This window comes from Sinocyclocheilus rhinocerous, unplaced genomic scaffold (assembly GCF_001515625.1).
Source record: "Sinocyclocheilus rhinocerous isolate Xijiao unplaced genomic scaffold, SAMN03320098_v1.1 scaffold544, whole genome shotgun sequence".
Lineage (NCBI taxonomy): Eukaryota > Metazoa > Chordata > Actinopteri > Cypriniformes > Cyprinidae > Sinocyclocheilus > Sinocyclocheilus rhinocerous.
The window spans coordinates 504,202-520,763 of NW_015658610.1; the positions used below are offsets into that span (position 1 = coordinate 504,202).

Genomic DNA, 16,562 nt, shown 5'->3' on the forward strand with positions numbered 1-16,562 from the left:
GAAATCAAACGAAAGTGTTCCCACATTTCAGAACGCCCTCTCTTAGCAACTGGTTTCATGACAAAGTCTAACAACTCACAACAATGAACGCTCCTAAACTCTCGCAACACACATTACTAACCCACGAGTGCGCGCCCTGCCCCTGTGTCGCGCGTTCTTAAACATTTGAGTCAAAGTACGAAGCAGTCACGTGGGTGTGTGTGAAACGAAGCGTCGGACGCCATTGGTCACGTGATTTTGATAGAACGAATCAAGCATCGATACAAGGCTTGACTGAAAATCGTTTCGTTTTTGTTGACACACGCCTCGAAGCTTTGGTGTCACGGCTAACATCACTACAAATGAGTGAAAAATCTTGACGATACAGTTCGGGAAACAGATCGTGGAGATGTCTGAGAACGTTAGTGTCTCTCAAGTAAGTGCAACAACTACATGATTTAACGCAACTGGTATAAAGTGATATTTTATTGGCTCGGTGAACTGCCATTTTAAACGTTCTGTCTTTCTATTGGTGGATGGGAAGAGAAACACGTGATCTAGAAACATGTGGATCCAAAAAGTAAGTGTGGAATTTTGAATTTAGGACCATATATGTAAATTGGTGAATATATTTATATTAAAAAAATTATCTACATGATTGTAGCGAATCATACTTAATCAATATTCTGACGACAAGTGGACCGTGATGTGGCGACTGATTAAGCGTATAAATGAACGATATAGTAATCAAGAATATATTTTACTTGCTCCAGTTTAGTTACATGTCGGTCTCATATGCATAAAGGGCTCTTAGTGCACAGGTCAAATAGGGTATATGTCGAACGTTACCTGACCAAACCCGGTGTTATGGATCAACTGGGGATGTGCGCGTGCATGTGAGCTATTCAAAAGCGACTGCAAAGCTGTAATGAAAAGACATTGGTACATTCTTAATGTTCTTATTAAATGGTGATGCAATTATTACGCTGTGTTGTTTCCTCAATACCTGTTTTAATGCTTGCGACTCGACACAATTTCAGTGTCATTTTAACATGATTTCACGTGGTGACATGGTTCACAAACCACGCCCACGTTATCTTGGCACATCCACTTCTATGGAAAATGACAATCACTCAAATAAAGGTGTATTTCAAGTGTAATTCACTTCTATAGCCTCCTGACTACCAGGAAAAACAGTTTTGTGAATTTTGTATTTTGTCATGTGATTACATTGTTTAGAGCATAAGAACAATTTTGAAAAATTATATTTTATTCATATGTTATGCCATGTCCTCTGTAGAGGACATCGGGACTTTAAAATGTCCTTTTTTTTTTTTATAAAAAGAGATGAATAGACATGAAAAGGCAAAAACAGTGGGATTTTTGTTTCAATCACACATCAATTTTAATTTTTTATACCAAACTTTATATAAAGATGATTCTCAACTATGTTATGAAAGTTATTTTTATAAACCATTTTTCTTTATGCAATTTGGGTGTAAAATGGCCATAAGAGCGTTTTCCCATTATATACAATGTATCTATAAACCGTATCTAATTTGCATATTAATGTGTTTTTTTTGGGGCAACATAGAATGAACAAATAAGTGCAATAATGGTAGTAATAATTAGCAAGATTTTCATAATAATATCTAATATTTAGTATAGGAATATTGATATGTAATTTTTACGCGGACGACAGCTGTGTAATTTTGACTGGATGTATATAGTGCATTAAATATATAAATAAATAGCAACAATTTATATATTATATTTAAATTGTTTATTTAACATTGTTGGCAAGGCACCGTCTGAGTAAACAAGAAATAAAAACAAAAAACATTTTGAATCCGAGTAATGCATTATTTATTACAATATTTGAGTCAACAATATGACCACATACATCCACATCAGTAGCGCAATTTGCTTTATTTACACTCATCCCACCCACCAATGCCTGGTTGGGTCAGTCAAAATTACACAGCTGTCCGCGTCAGTGGCGTAGGGACTTAAATGCACAACAGCAACTCTGGACACGGTTGGTCCGAGTTCGAATCCAGCTTTAACCAACTTCGTTCATCTTATCTTTCCCCATCATATAGCTGATCCAAAATGCGTTTATTTTCAATAAAATGAATAAAACATTCGCGGGAAAGGTGGAAATAAAGCACCAAAATAGCTATTTGATAAGTATTTGGGTTGGGGTAGGTGTAGAGAGGACTGATTGTCCCATAAGGCAGAATCCATTTGATAACTTTAATAAATATTTTTATTTTAACTATTGCATACTTTTTTATATAATGTAGCCTATAGAGCAGGGTTCCTCAAATCTTGCCCTGGAGGGCCAATGCGCTGCAGAGTTTTGATAAGTATTTGGGTTGGGGTAGGTGTAGAGAGGACTAATCGTCCCATAAGGCAGCATCTATTTGATAACTTTAATAAATATTTTAATTTTAACTATTGCATACTTTTTTTATAATGTAGCCTATAGAGTATCTGCCATTATTTCCACTAAGTATATATAGCATCTATCTACACTTAATGCAAACATACTGCTATTTTTAAATAGTGTAAATAAAATCTATCGCTATTTGCACTTAGTGTAAATAACAGACTGCTAAATAACGCTATTTTCACTCAGTGTATATAGAAGTGAATTATACTTGAAATATATACGTTTATTTGAGTGATTGTCATTTTCCATAGAAGTGGATGTGCCAAGATAACGTGGGCGTGGTTTGTGAACCATGTCACCACGTAAAATCATGTTAAAATTACACTGAAACTGTGTCGCAAGCATTAAAACAGGTATTGAGAAAACAACACAGCGTAATAATTGCATCACCATTTAATAAGCACATTAAGAATGTACCAATGTCTTTTCATTACAGCTTTGCAGTCGCTTTTGATGAATCTGCTGCAATGGGAGGTAAAATAGCTCACATGCACGCGCACATCCCCAGTTAACCAAAGACTATAAAATACCTTAAAGGGACTTTGAGTTAACACGATCCCCAGTTGATCCATAACACCGGAAAACAGGTCTCATCGCTTCCGCTTGTCAGAGAACGTGTTAACACAGCCATAATAAATAATAGCGATATCTATGGACTTTTAAGATAATCAGTTAAACTAGCTAGCTGTTTTTATTGTTGACGTTTTATTTAATTTTTTATATCTAAATGTTAGTGAAAAAGAATAAAAATACAACTTTTAGATATCAATCCGCATATGTGATGGACATTGGTTATAATAATCTTTGGTATCTACTTTGAAGGCATCTTGAGTAAAAGGGCTTCATATTTAACGAAGCATATGCAAAACGCTTGAACCGGAAGCGACGAGACCCGGAAGTCTGTTGCTCATAACCCCTATAGACAAGCCTTTTAAAAGGTGCTCGAGATTTCACATAATGTAATAAAAATTACATTTTTATTAGTTGTATGACTTAAGTAGCCCCTTCTGTCATAGAGTTTTCTGAGCCTAAACGTCCGATAAACAATAGCACTGTTGTGAAACAGGGTTAAGTGGTCAACATATATCTGACTCGCAACTACATGAATTGCATGGAGCCTTTAGTTTATCAGCACTGCCCAGAAACACAGGGTGTGGGGAATGCAAGGACATTGTATAGAATAAGAAAACCCCTCCATCAGTTGCTCATTCATTCAGTCATTCATTAGGCCTTGAACCCAGCACATCATCTTCTGCAGCCTGAACTGTAAAAGTGTCTGCAAAGAACATGGAAGGGCCATTCAAGTATATTAGAGTGAGAGTTAGATGAAACCTATTTTGACATTTAGAAGAGTTAAGGTGAGCATTAATATGAAATTTAGCGATATTCTCTTTCTTGCAGGAAGGAAATGGCAAAGTCAGCCGGGTTATTCGCATGGGAACAAGGAAGAGCCAGGTAATGTTTCTTGAGTCATTCAGCTATGCTGTTTTGTAATTTCATCAATTCTTTCATCTTCTTTTGAGAGTATTTTCTACACTTAACTTTAACACTGTATTTAATATTTAACATGTATTGTTTAATTAGACTATAACCATTTTTTCCACAAACTACATACAAACTGTATTAATTTTTTTAGATGTAAAATGTATATCTACATTTTAGTGTATAGTACATTACCTAATAATCTGATAAGCATTATATAAAGTAATGTTGGTTTAATAAAATACACATTTTAATGATAGATTTTATAAAGTGCTCCTGTGAAAATGTAGCTTTTTTTCCATTGTGGGTCACTTGGTTGGCCGAGGGTCCCACAGTTTGTACAGGTTGACAACTCTTGACATGGACCATTATTTTGGGTTTTACTCAATGCAAGCTCAAATGAAATGATAAATGGAGTCAGTTAAGTCAAAAATAGAGAAAACTTGCAGTTTAAATTGAATTGAGAGTATACATATTTCGATTTTCTGTTCTAGGGAACCGTTATAATGTGAGGGTAGATAACAAAATGGAAATGGGTGTGAAACTAGTGTGCTTTAATCAGATAGAAACTGCCCCTCAGTGCCGCCCTTTATGATTGCTTGGAGTGACTGCTAACATTTAATCATGAAATTTATGTTATAGAGAATCTTTGAAAGGACTTTGACTTTAAATATTGAGAGAGCCACTCTCAGAGTAAATTTATTCATGCATTTGCATCATATATTGCACTGGGACTTTGACAGTGATGAAATTACATTTTTGTATCTTCAATAATGAGGCTGTGTGTGTCCCTCAGCTGGCTCGCATTCAAACAGACAGTGTGGCCGGCAGACTGAAAGAGCTTTATCCAGACGTTCATCTAGAGATAGGTAAGTGAGGAAATTTTGCATGCTAGAATTTGTATGAATTCCATCTACTTTAATTGTATTGCATTTGTCATGTCTTTCAATTAAATGTGCAGATTTTCATCTGTAAATGTCTGTACACACACACACACACACACACACACACACATACACAAACACTACTTTTCGTTTTCTTGTCCTCATGCACTCACTGCTTGTCTAAGAACAGAGAGTGATTGTGTTCTGCTGAGAATGTGTAATCTATACGAGCGCTTCACTGCTGAATCCTACTGTCTGTGTCAAAAGACATGAATGATGATGTCAGAATCGGAGCCAGTGCACAACTCTTCAGCTCTTAACCTTTTTGTCTGCGTGCATTTCAGTTGCCATGTCGACAATTGGGGACGAAATCCTGGACACTGCATTATCAAAGGTAGAATTCCATCCTTAATTTCATGTGCCATTATGCCAGGTTTTGTGGTGTCGGTATGAAGAAATGCCTTTGAACGTTTGTGTGCCCAACATGTACAAATCCATTATTACCTTTATTTACCATGTTTTAAACTTGTGTTTTCTTAGATTGGTGAAAAGAGCCTCTTTACCAAAGAGCTGGAGAATGCCCTTGAGAGAAATGAGTAAGTTTGCTGACTTAAAACTGAGCTTTGGTTAGGACACTGATGCTAAGTATGTTCACATGTCAGCTTATATGAAGGTTTCACCTCTCTAAAACCCTCATCAGAAAACAAAAATAGACGGTTGTTCAATTGATTATGCTGTAAAGTGCTTTAGATTAACTTCACCTATAATTATCATGCTTTCACATTTTGCTTCAGGAAAACGGATTTGCTCATAATTTCTCTGTTCACTCTCTGTTCTACTGGTACCGAACACTCTAGAATCAGAGAATGTGAAAGCAGTCCTCTTAGACTTGATACTATGTGTGTTGATGTGTTTTGTGAAATTAAGTATATGATGAGCATTGTATGGTGATGGTGACACATAGCACAGTACAATAGAAGGTAGAACAATGTTTTTCCTCTAGTGTGTGGGTCGGTGATTTTGTTTTTTTAATTATTATTTTTTTTTATATGTGTTTATTCATCACTAGAGTGGACATTGTGGTGCACTCTCTTAAGGATTTACCTACCTCATTGCCCCCTGGATTCACTATTGGAGCCATTCTACATAGCACAAATAGAAGGTAGAACAATGTTTTTCCTCTAGTGTGTGGGTCGGTGATTGTTTTTTTAATTATTTTTTTTTTTTATATGTGTTTATTCATCACTAGAGTGGACATTGTGGTGCACTCTCTTAAGGATTTACCTACCTCATTGCCCCCTGGATTCACTATTGGAGCTATTCTTCAGTAAGGACCACAACCTCGACATCTAACAAATATTTGTTTTGTTTTCCGATTAATTATTAATTTAATTTAAATGAATCAATTGGTTTATTAATTTACACTACCAGTCAAAAGTTTTTGAATAATTACTGCATTTAAATGTTTTTGAAAGAAGTCTCTTATGCTCATCAAGGCTGCATTTATTTTTGTGGAAAATGTTTTTGAAAGTCTCTTATGCTCATCAAGGCTGCATTTATTTGTTGGAAAATACAGTGAAACACAAATATTGTAAAATATTATTATATTTTAATATATTTCATTAAAATGTAATTTATCCCTGTGATGGCAAAGCTGAATTTTCAGCAGCCATTACTCCAGTGTTCAGTGTAACATGATCCTTCAGAAATCATTCTTATATGCTGATTTGCTGCTCAAGAAACATTTCTTATTATTATCAGTGTTGAAAACAGTTTTTGCTACATAATATTTTTGAGGAAATCAAGATCCACTACCCTTCAAAGGTTTGGGGTAAATATGTGTTTTCTTTCAAAATTGACAGTAAAGACATTTAAAACGTTACAATTACAATTTATAATGATTTCTGTTTCAAATAAGTGCTGTTCTTCTGAAACTTCTATTCATCATAGAATCTTGGAAAAAAAAATGTATGACAGTTTTCACAAAAATATAAGCAGCAAAAACTGTTTTCAACATTGATAATCATAAGAACCATTATTAATAATGGAGCACCAAATCAGCATATTAGAATGATTTCTGAAGGATCATGTGACACTGAAGACTAACGTAATGGCTGCTAAAAATTCAGCTTTACCATCACAGGAATACATTACATTTGAAAATCTATTGAAAACAGAAAACGGTTATTTCAAAATGTAATACTTCACAGAATGTTTAATAAAATAAGTCTAAATAAGTGATCTTAAGTAATTTTTTTCAAAAAGATTTTAAAAAGTCTAAATGAATACAAACTTTTGACCAGTAGTGTAAATATCTATTTAATGATTAGTTTATCTTATTTAATTTTAAAGTTAATTTAGTAGCTGTATATTTATGACTTGTACTGACTAAGGGCACTGTAGTAGGTAGTTTGAAAGCCTGTTTGAGTGGTGAGTGATTTGTTGTGTGTTGTTTTTGTGAAGGAGGGAAAATCCCCATGATGCAGTGGTGCTTCATCCAAAGAATGCTGGACTTATCCTCGACAGCTTGCCAGAGAAGAGGTGAGCTCTGTGTTTTTAACAATCTTCTCATGCCAAATAAAAGTACAGGCATCTATCCTCCAGAATTTGATTGATGACCCAATAATCAAGGGAGACCAGTGTTTTTCATGGTGATAGAATTTAATTGAAAATCTACACTTTGCCATAGATGTCGTGTTTTGACAGCTATATGCAGTTATGTAACCAAAGCTGTCAGAAACATTTTGAAACCTCTCTTCTTTTTTTTTCCCCCCCAGTGTGATTGGCACAAGTTCACTTCGCAGAGCAGCTCAGCTAAAGAAACGATTCCCTCAACTGGAGTTTGAAAATATTGTATCCTGCATTTTCCTATTGCGTCTGTGGATGTTTATACATTATTAATGGCAGCAGCTTTATCATCGATTTTGATGGACTGCCAAAGCAAGCACATATTTTCTGGGTATTTGTTACACCAGCAAGTTTCCCTATATTGTATATAGCGTTTTACCGGTACTAGAGTCTTCCTCCTTGACCTTACTGCTATAGAGAGGGAACCTAAACACCCGTCTGAAGAAGCTGGATGAAAAGGACGACTATGCTGCCATTATTCTGGCCGCAGCAGGCCTCAAACGTATGGGCTGGGAAAGCCGAATCAGTCAGGTATGTTAAAGTCACAATGTAACAGAAGAAGTGACAGATCTTTTCTTTTGTGCTATGACGTACATCTGAGGATTATCAAAAAATGTAGGGAATGGACTTGGTTCTATCCATCAGTTGTTGATTCGATGGAGGCAGATCTGAATGCAAGAATACCAGCCGCTATTCTGAATATGAAGGTCTCTGGTGACTACAGCAGTGTTTATAGATGCATTTATCGTGCATTTATAGTAGCTGTTCTGTAAATTGCAGATTCTGGACCCTGAAGATTGCATGTATGCAGTTGGCCAGGTAAGTGTGCAAGCATGCACAACCAATTCATGAGCTATGAAATTGCATGAGGTTTAAAATAGTAGTAAATATTTTCCAGTGTTTATACCCGTCATGCTTTGTACTTATTATTGTGTTGTTCATGCGAGAAAAGAAGCACCTGCAGCTGCAGGCTCAACTGTTAATGCACATTATAAACACTAAAGGAAACACCTGTGTAACAATTTGTTAACGGTTGCAACCATAAAAGTGCACTTATTTTGGTATATGTTGCATGCAGGGTTTCTGCAGGTTTTATGAAGGTCAATTTAAGACTTTTTGAGACCTTTTTAAGACCAAGTAAAGAAAATATAAGGAATAAATTGAATGGAGCACTGTAGGTCAATATGGTCTCTAAACGTAAATGTCTTGTATAAGCAATGATTCAATGTTTGAAAATACAGCTTCCATCTCTATTACGTTTTAATAATAATAAAAATAAAAAAAAAGCTTAAGACTTGATTAATTGTGTGGAAGGGTGAATTAATATGAACATGAACATAGAACATAATGTATTTGTGATCAGACTGCTGTGAAGCCACTGTATGCTCTGTATTAGCCTGCAGTAAATGTTAAATAAACAAAAATGTGTCTTATCATCAGGGAGCACTGGCAGTGGAAGTCAGAGCACAAGATAAAGACATTCTGGAAATGGTGTCTGTCCTGCACCATCCAGACACAGTGCTGCGGTGCATCTCAGAAAGAGCTTTTCTCAAAGAGCTGGTGGGTTTCCTTACATGCACATGAACTCAGCTCTCACTGCCTGTGGTTCATATCAGTTTGACCTTATCCTGAGGGCATTCTATGTAGTCCAACACCGTTTTATGGTTTTAATGCTGCTCTTCATTCCCTTTTTCTGCTTTCAGGAAGGAGGCTGCAGCGTGCCTGTTGCCGTTCATACAGAAGTGAAAGGGTCCATGGTAAAGAGACAAAATATAACTATATTTTCAGGCATTCAGTGGCATGTTACGATGCTACTTCACCCAATACAAATCTGAATAAGTGTTGTTGATGTTTGTATAGCATAGACTAAATGATCTTTTTTTCTGGTTTCAGCTGTATTTCACTGGAGCAGTTTATAGTTTGGATGGAGCTGATTGCTTGAAGGACACTATGCAGACGGTTGTGGAAATAGACAACAAAGTAAGGATCAAATATAACCTCTATATATACTACTGTTTAAAGGTTTGGGGTCAGTAAGATTTTTTTTTTATTAGAAAGGATGCATTATATTGATCAGTGACAGTAAAGACATTGTTACAAAAAGTTTCAAATAAATGCATTTTGAACTTTCTATTAATCAAAGAATCATGAAAAAGCACCAAATCGGCATATTAGAATGATTTCTGAAAGATTGTGTGACACTGAAGACTGGAGTAATGACTGCTGAAAATTCAGCTCCTAAAATATATAAAAATAGAAAAGTTATTTTAAATTGTAATATTTCACATGATTACTGTTTTACTGTATTTTTGATCAAATAAATGCAGCCTTGTTGAGCATGAGTTTTCTTTTAAAAAAAAAAAAAATCTTAACCACAGACTTTTGAATGTCATTGTAGTTACAATTTTACAGCATTATCTATAATTTACAATATTATAACCTTTATTCCAACTCATTTCTATCAGGTGAATGAGAGTGCACAGGAGTGTGTACATGTTGGAGTCACTGCCAACAATGTATCATCATCAGCCCTCGAAGCTGCTGAGAAACTGGGGATGGATCTGGCAAATGCTCTCCTTAATAAGGGGGCCAAAGACATTCTCACAACAGCCAGGCAACTAAATGATGCTCAATAGTGGATTTTTTTACATTTTGTGCATTGGAATATTAGGCTAGAACTTTTGACATGCTTGTTAACTTGGATGAACCGTACACTCAACCATATGCTCTATAGCCGAATCTCCAGAGCTTAAATACAAGCTTTATTGGCTGTATATATCAGTGTATTTAAAAACAACCAACAGGTTACTTAAGATACTATACCTCAGTGCCTCAGTTTAACAATGTGATGGCACCAATTTTTCTCTTGGCTTCTGGTTCGTACACAAGACACTGACATTTGTACTGTTTTGACTGCCATCGAGATGATGGAGAGTCTCGATGGCAGTCGAGGAGTGCCATCGAGACAACTAGGAGACCTCTCAGGCACAGGATTCTGGAAGAGAATTCATGCTGATAGTCTTCCACTTCAAATGATGTCAGACTACCTTCTTTATCTATGAACCACTTGAAAATGAGGTGACCAAAATGGCAACCTTTTACATCTGGCCATGATTTTAATCATGAATTGAGTATATTTTATCTTTATGTACCTCTCACAAAATGGCTTTTTTACAATTTTTATTTAACCGCATATCCTCAGTCTTAAAAATATGATGCCTTTTTATCAATGCAGAATATTAATTAACCAGAATGAGTTACTGACAAAATGGATAATCTAAAAAAATGTAGGTTATAAAATTTTATATTTAGAATATACACTATATAGTTTTAATACCACAATGTGCCTTTGAAATGCGATTAAATTACCCAAATTATTTGACCTGCAATGTTCGTTTCTACAATTATATCAATAAAAGTATTAAAACCCACCGTTGTTCACCTTTTTACCCCCTTGATCACGCAGAATAAAGTTATCGGTTTATATCGGAACAAAACAGAAAACTTTACAAAATTCAAGTTTAATAAGTAAAAAGGCTCAATACAGACTAACGTTAGACAATTCAGACACATGGAATTTGCTCTCTTCAGAATAATTGAATGGCCCTTAAAAGGGCCTTTGGGTGCATTAACTCAGTTCGGCATCGCTCTTAATACTCCTGTGACTGAGAAGATCCCTTCTTTCCCGATTTGCCGGAGCTCTGAACAGCCTGGCCAGTTTTCTTGGGCAGGAGCACGGCCTGGATGTTGGGCAGAACACCACCCTGGGCGATGGTCACTCCGCCGAGCAGTTTGTTCAGCTCCTCGTCGTTACGGACGGCCAGCTGAAGATGGCGAGGGATGATGCGAGTCTTCTTGTTGTCTCTCGCAGCGTTTCCCGCCAACTCGAGGATCTCAGCGGTGAGGTACTCGAGAACGGCAGCCAGGTACACGGGAGCACCAGCACCTACTCTCTCAGCATAGTTGCCTTTACGCAGGAGACGATGCACACGGCCGACGGGGAACTGAAGACCAGCACGGGAGCTGCGAGTCTTAGCTTTAGCGCGGGCTTTTCCTCCAGTTTTACCTCTTCCAGACATGTTGCTCGAGAAACTTCTATCCTTAGCTTGTAGAAGAAATTAGAGGGGCTCAATGGAGTTGCTGCAGTATTTAAGAAGGACTGACTGAACTAGGGCTGTATGGTCCAGCCCGTCGTTATGATTGGATACGCGCAGTAAAACACGGACCTGATTGGCTGTTAGAGCCAACCATAGAGCGGATGTGTTCTCCTATTGGCTTGAACTTGTAGTGCATAAACAGCGCAAGCTAACGAACCAATCCGAGCGCATCTAAATGTGAGCGAGCTGATTGGGTTGTATGGTTCGTATGCGAGGCCAGTGGTCTTTTGCTATGTCAGTCAAATTTGGGCGGTAAATTCAAACCAATTGAACATATTCCCCTCTGAATTTTAACACGGTTTGTTGCAAAATCATGAACAAATGATTGATTTGTGTTTAACCCTCCCCCCATTTTTTTTGTTTTGTTTACGGTGATATGTAACATGTTATATATAACATACATTTTAGATTACTTAATTCACTTTGTTTAAAGAAATACATCTTCTTGGTAGTTTTAATCACAGCAACACTTTTTCAACTTGCCAGATTCTTTTCTCCGTTTCAAGTCATATAACGTTAGTTAGAACCATAGACTGTATAAAAACAGGTTAGAACATTTAGAAGGGAAAAAGAAAATGAAGAGGAATGGATTTTCAAAAATAATTTATTTAGGATAAATTAAACATCAAATTAACCACAATAATACAAAGCTCCGAATACCTCAGAAGGTCCACTGCCTTCGTTTTAGGTTCGCTATTATCTTAACATTCTGGTCATATACCATTTTCAGGCTTTATGCTCCAGGACTACACTAAACTATAGCAAACAAGCGCTTTGTCATTGATTCATGAACTGCGAGTTATCGTTTTATTGGTAAAATGTTTTCCTGTATTAATTATTTTCGGTTTACTTGACAACCAATTGTCTTTTTTCCAGAGTTCTGATTATTTCAAACATTTGATAGATATAACCATTAACCAAATGCTGAAACATCACTGATCATATAGGATGGGGGAGGGGGATACGGCAAGAGAGATTTCTTAAAGAGATAGTTCACACAAAATGAGATTAGTGTTCATTCACAAACCTCTATGACTTTATGACAACAAGAGAAAAAAGACAAAAAGAGATTTTATGCAGATACACAGCCTCAGTCACCACTGCATCTATGATCCACACAAACTAAACCGAGGTGAATAATGGTAGAACTTTGTGTGTGAACTATACCGTTAACGCGAATTACTAGTTTATCAGAAAATAATACAATGTTCTGCTCAATATTATCATAAAAGCCATCTATGAATAAATGATATGATATGATATGAATAAATCTACTAGTGGTAAGTAAAGCACATGCGGATGCCCACTCCTCTGGATAAGTTTACTGCAACTAAATGAATAAAAAAAGAGGAAACGGGGTTGTATGTTACTGTGGTAACGTTCGCACCTGTTTTGTTCAAGAAACCATCTCTGAAAAAAAAGAGAGATAGATAACGTGATTAAACTTATTTTCACCTTTTCATTATATCCCCTGAGGTTTGTTTTCGCGTGAACCCTGAAAATAGCACTATTCTCCACTGCAGATTCAGGCTTATTTACAATAATTTGTGGAATAATTTATAAATATAAACAAATGCGTTTTTTTCAATGCTGAAACATCACTGATCATATAGGATGGGGGAGGGGGATACGGCAAGAGAGATTTCTTAAAGAGATAGTTCACACAAAATGAGATTAGTGTTCATTCACAAACCTCTATGACAAGAGAAAAAAGACAAAAAGAGATTTTATGCAGATACACAGCCTCAGTCACCACTGCATCTATGATCCACACAAACTAAACCGAGGTGAATAATGGTAGAACTTTGTGTGTGAACTATACCGTTAACGCGAATTACTAGTTTATCAGAAAATAATACAATGTTCTGCTCAATATTATCATAAAAGCCATCTATGAATAAATGATATGATATGATATGAATAAATCTACTAGTGGTAGGTAAAGCACATGCGGATGCCCACTCCTCTGGATAAGTTTACTGCAACTAAATGAATAAAAAAAGAGGAAACGGGGTTGTATGTTACTGTGGTAACGTTCGCACCTGTTTTGTTCAAGAAACCATCTCTGAAAAAAAAAGAGAGATAGATAACGTGATTAAACTTATTTTCACCTTTTCATTATATCCCCTGAGGTTTGTTTTCGCGTGAACCCTGAAAATAGCACTATTCTCCACTGCAGATTCAGGCTTATTTACAATAATTTGTGGAATAATTTATAAATATAAACAAATGCGTTTTTTTTTCCTGTAGTGTATCCCTTGAAGGGCTTACACTTTACAACCAAAACACGAACGTAATTTAGTGAGATATGCCTACAGTAAGTTAAGAACGTTTCCGTTTTCTTAAACAAATAAACATCATTATAAAAAAATTATTAAGCCACAATGAAAGTCAAACGTACCACTATTTAAAAACCGGGCATAATATCCCTTGATCTAAATGCTATAGCAACAGCAAAACGAGTACAAAGCTCACAGCATGTCTTAGCATATCACACTCTGGAAATACTCCCCATGAGCTCAGGAGAAATAAATCAGTGCCGATAACAGTAAACGACACACAAACATGATAAAAACGACAGAAAGAGGGATCCCCAGCATTGTAAACAATCAGATTAAGATCCAAAGTGCAACTGATAAAATTAAATAAGAAAAACAACACATAGCGACAGTGATGGGAGTCATCAATAGTAATTGGTCTATGTCGCCCCCTTGTGCTCAATAACCGCATGACAAGACCGTTTTGAGTTTCACAAGTTTGTTCGCTCATAATTATCCACAAAAGCAGCCGTTTATCCATTTTATCAAATTAATTAGGTTCGCAATGCATCCATAAATAGTCAAATCCTTTTATTATTTTGGCGTTTTCTAACCTGAAAAGCTTAATCACAGATGAATGATGATGTTCCAGTCAGAAAAAAACACCAAAACAAGGCTGGCTTCCTGGGTACAATGTGGTCTGAAGTATTATGTTACCCCAACTAGGTTGTAGACAATCGGTATATAACATAAATAACTAGTTCTGGAGAAATTTGGAGCCAATTCCACACTCATTTGACTGGTGCCCGCACCGTGTCTCTCTTACTCGTCCTTCCTCTCTATTTCTCCTTTAGTTATCTGTAGTGCTGGATCCTCCATTGGCTGTGCTGGATTTGCCCTTTGTCTTGGACGAGCGGAACGAAAAGCGTTTGATGAGGCGGCGAGAGAAGCTTCCAGACTTTTTACGGCTGGTGGAGGAGCAGGAGGCTGTGGAGGAGTCATTGCCCAGGTTAGAGACGTCCTCGTGGGACTGACTGAAACTGGGGTCTTTCTCTCTGCGTTTCCTGCGGAATAGTAGCTTGGTGCCACTGCGGAGGAATCCCACTGAAACAGAACATTCATGCACATAAAAAAAAATCATAAATAGAACTTTTATGATAAATACATCAAAAATACATTACAAAGAAATTCACACCTTTGTGGTCTTTGAGGCTACGCGTCTCCAGTGCTCCGGTCGATCCTGTCTCCGACTCCACGTCATCCACGGATGGTCGCTCTGACACGTCAGATGGCGTAGTCTCGTCTGCTTCCTGATGAGCAGATGCTCCGTGGTGGTTCGGGGCTCCGCTGGGAGAATGCGCCCCCTGTAGGGCTGCATCCATTGCTGCAGCGTAGCCCACTGATAAGGCTGAGTCATCTTCAGTAATGGGGACCTGTGGGAAGGACAGAAAATTAGTTTTTCATGTACATGTCATTCTCCCTGATGAGTGTTACATCAAAATTATGTGACGGAAAGAGAAGACTTAACAAATTACCCTGGGGGAAGGGCTAAAGAGACTGTTCTCGTGATCATTTCCCTAGACGCTTGCCTCATTGTAACCAAGATATTTTTATGACATTGATTAGAAATGTCTGTTTACTTGATATTCAGACTCTGACCTTTGACACCCCAGATATGATGAGAGTGCTGCGTTTAGTAGGTGTCTTCTTAGGTACCTTACTGGCCGACTCGGTTAGCTGCCGAATGGCCGTTTCTGCTACGGGATCCAGCCCATTAGGGAGGGTGCCTTCTGCTTGGAAATAGCACACAGACACAAACACACCAGGATCACAGACTTTCCCGTAATTCATTCAAATTACACTGCAAAAAAGTAATATAACAATAAATAATATTTACAAAATGTATTTTAATATAAACAAAAATCAGTTTATAAATAATATATTTATAGTTAATACATATATAATATTAGTATAAATAAATTATTAAAAGCAACAATATAAATAATTTATTGTAAATGTGTGGTACTAATTTTGTGAACATAACTTTTAATTTAATACACATGTACACATTTCAATTATAAACATGATCATGAAGACGTAAATTACCATTTAAAAGTTTGGAGTCTATTTGTTTGGAGTCTAAAGGCCCGTTCACACCAAGGACGATAACTATAAAGATAAAGATAAAGATATAGTTCTAAAAATCGTTCTCAATATTAAAGAATAGCAGAGTCCACACCACAACTATAACGATAAAGACAAAGAAAAACGATATGGTTGGAATCACTTTCAAAACGATTTTTCTCCAGTTGATGAACGATAAAAAAATTGACAGCCAATCAGAATCCATCCTGCTGTAACGAGCTCAAGAATTTAAAGCGGCAGACACGCGTGCGCTTAGAATAAACAGCCGATATCGTTCGCTGGTGTGGACGCTAATATCGTTATCTTTATAGTTATCTTTATAGTTATCGTTCTTGGTGTGAACGGGGCTTAAGTCTGGAGATTAGTAATGTTTTTTTTTTAAGACGTCTCTTATGCTTACCAAGACTGCATTTATTTGATCAAAAAATATTTGATCAGTAAAATTGTGAAATAGTATTACAATTTAAAATAACTGTTTTCTAATTTATTATATTTTAAAATGTAATTTATTCCTGTAATGGCAAAGCTAAATTTTTAGCAGCCATTACTCCAGTCTTCAGTGTCACATGATCCT

General features: G+C 36.5%; 3 protein-coding genes across 5 annotated transcripts; 1 reads left to right on the top strand and 2 right to left on the bottom strand.

Moving 5' to 3' along the window:
- Positions 1–244: 244 nt before the first annotated feature.
- Positions 245–10,862, top strand: LOC107722788 (porphobilinogen deaminase-like). Of its 3 annotated transcripts, XM_016531265.1 has the most exons (15): positions 245–415; positions 524–559; positions 3,836–3,889; positions 4,713–4,785; positions 5,145–5,194; positions 5,341–5,396; positions 5,870–5,947; positions 7,264–7,341; positions 7,578–7,653; positions 7,846–7,959; positions 8,209–8,247; positions 8,869–8,988; positions 9,132–9,185; positions 9,322–9,408; positions 9,894–10,862. In XM_016531265.1, exons 2-15 carry the CDS (start codon positions 545–547, stop codon positions 10,062–10,064), a joined length of 1,065 nt encoding a protein of 354 aa, XP_016386751.1. In that variant the 5' UTR covers positions 245–415; positions 524–544; the 3' UTR covers positions 10,065–10,862. The 3 variants fall into 3 exon arrangements, with proteins under 3 accessions (XP_016386751.1, XP_016386749.1, XP_016386750.1); XM_016531263.1 differs by lacking the exon at positions 524–559; XM_016531264.1 differs by lacking the exon at positions 245–415 and having other exon boundaries at positions 439–559.
- A 71-nt stretch (positions 10,863–10,933) lies between these two features.
- LOC107722789 (histone H2AX) lies at positions 10,934–11,623 on the bottom strand. The gene has a single exon (XM_016531266.1). The coding sequence runs from the start codon at positions 11,505–11,507 to the stop codon at positions 11,079–11,081; it is 429 nt and encodes a 142-aa protein (XP_016386752.1). The 5' UTR covers positions 11,508–11,623; the 3' UTR covers positions 10,934–11,078.
- A 2,643-nt stretch (positions 11,624–14,266) lies between these two features.
- On the bottom strand, positions 14,267–15,694 carry LOC107722773 (C2 domain-containing protein 2-like). Its single transcript, XM_016531242.1, has 3 exons — positions 15,560–15,694; positions 15,039–15,276; positions 14,267–14,947 (listed from the first exon to the last, which is right to left on the bottom strand). The coding sequence occupies exons 1-3, from the start codon at positions 15,692–15,694 to the stop codon at positions 14,694–14,696; spliced, it is 627 nt and encodes a 208-aa protein (XP_016386728.1). The 3' UTR covers positions 14,267–14,693.
- Between the last annotated feature and the right edge of the window lie 868 nt (positions 15,695–16,562).

What these genes read in the sequence shown, in the direction of transcription:
- LOC107722773 (XM_016531242.1), bottom strand. Translation starts at nt 15,694, where the DNA reads ATGAATTACGGGAAAGTCTGTGATCCTGGTGTGTTTGTGTCTGTGTGC. An exon ending in TAACCGAGTCGGCCAGTAAG is followed by an intron (nt 15,277 to 15,559) that starts GTACCTAAGAAG and finishes TCCTTCCCACAG; the next exon opens with GTCCCCATTACTGAAGATGA. An exon ending in TAGCCTCAAAGACCACAAAG is followed by an intron (nt 14,948 to 15,038) that starts GTGTGAATTTCT and finishes GTTCTGTTTCAG; the next exon opens with TGGGATTCCTCCGCAGTGGC.
- LOC107722789 (XM_016531266.1), bottom strand. Translation starts at nt 11,507, where the DNA reads ATGTCTGGAAGAGGTAAAACTGGAGGAAAAGCCCGCGCTAAAGCTAAG.
- LOC107722788 (XM_016531263.1), top strand. Translation starts at nt 389, where the DNA reads ATGTCTGAGAACGTTAGTGTCTCTCAA. An exon ending in AGACGTTCATCTAGAGATAG is followed by an intron (nt 4,786 to 5,144) that starts GTAAGTGAGGAA and finishes CGTGCATTTCAG; the next exon opens with TTGCCATGTCGACAATTGGG. An exon ending in GAGCTTTTCTCAAAGAGCTG is followed by an intron (nt 8,989 to 9,131) that starts GTGGGTTTCCTT and finishes TTCTGCTTTCAG; the next exon opens with GAAGGAGGCTGCAGCGTGCC.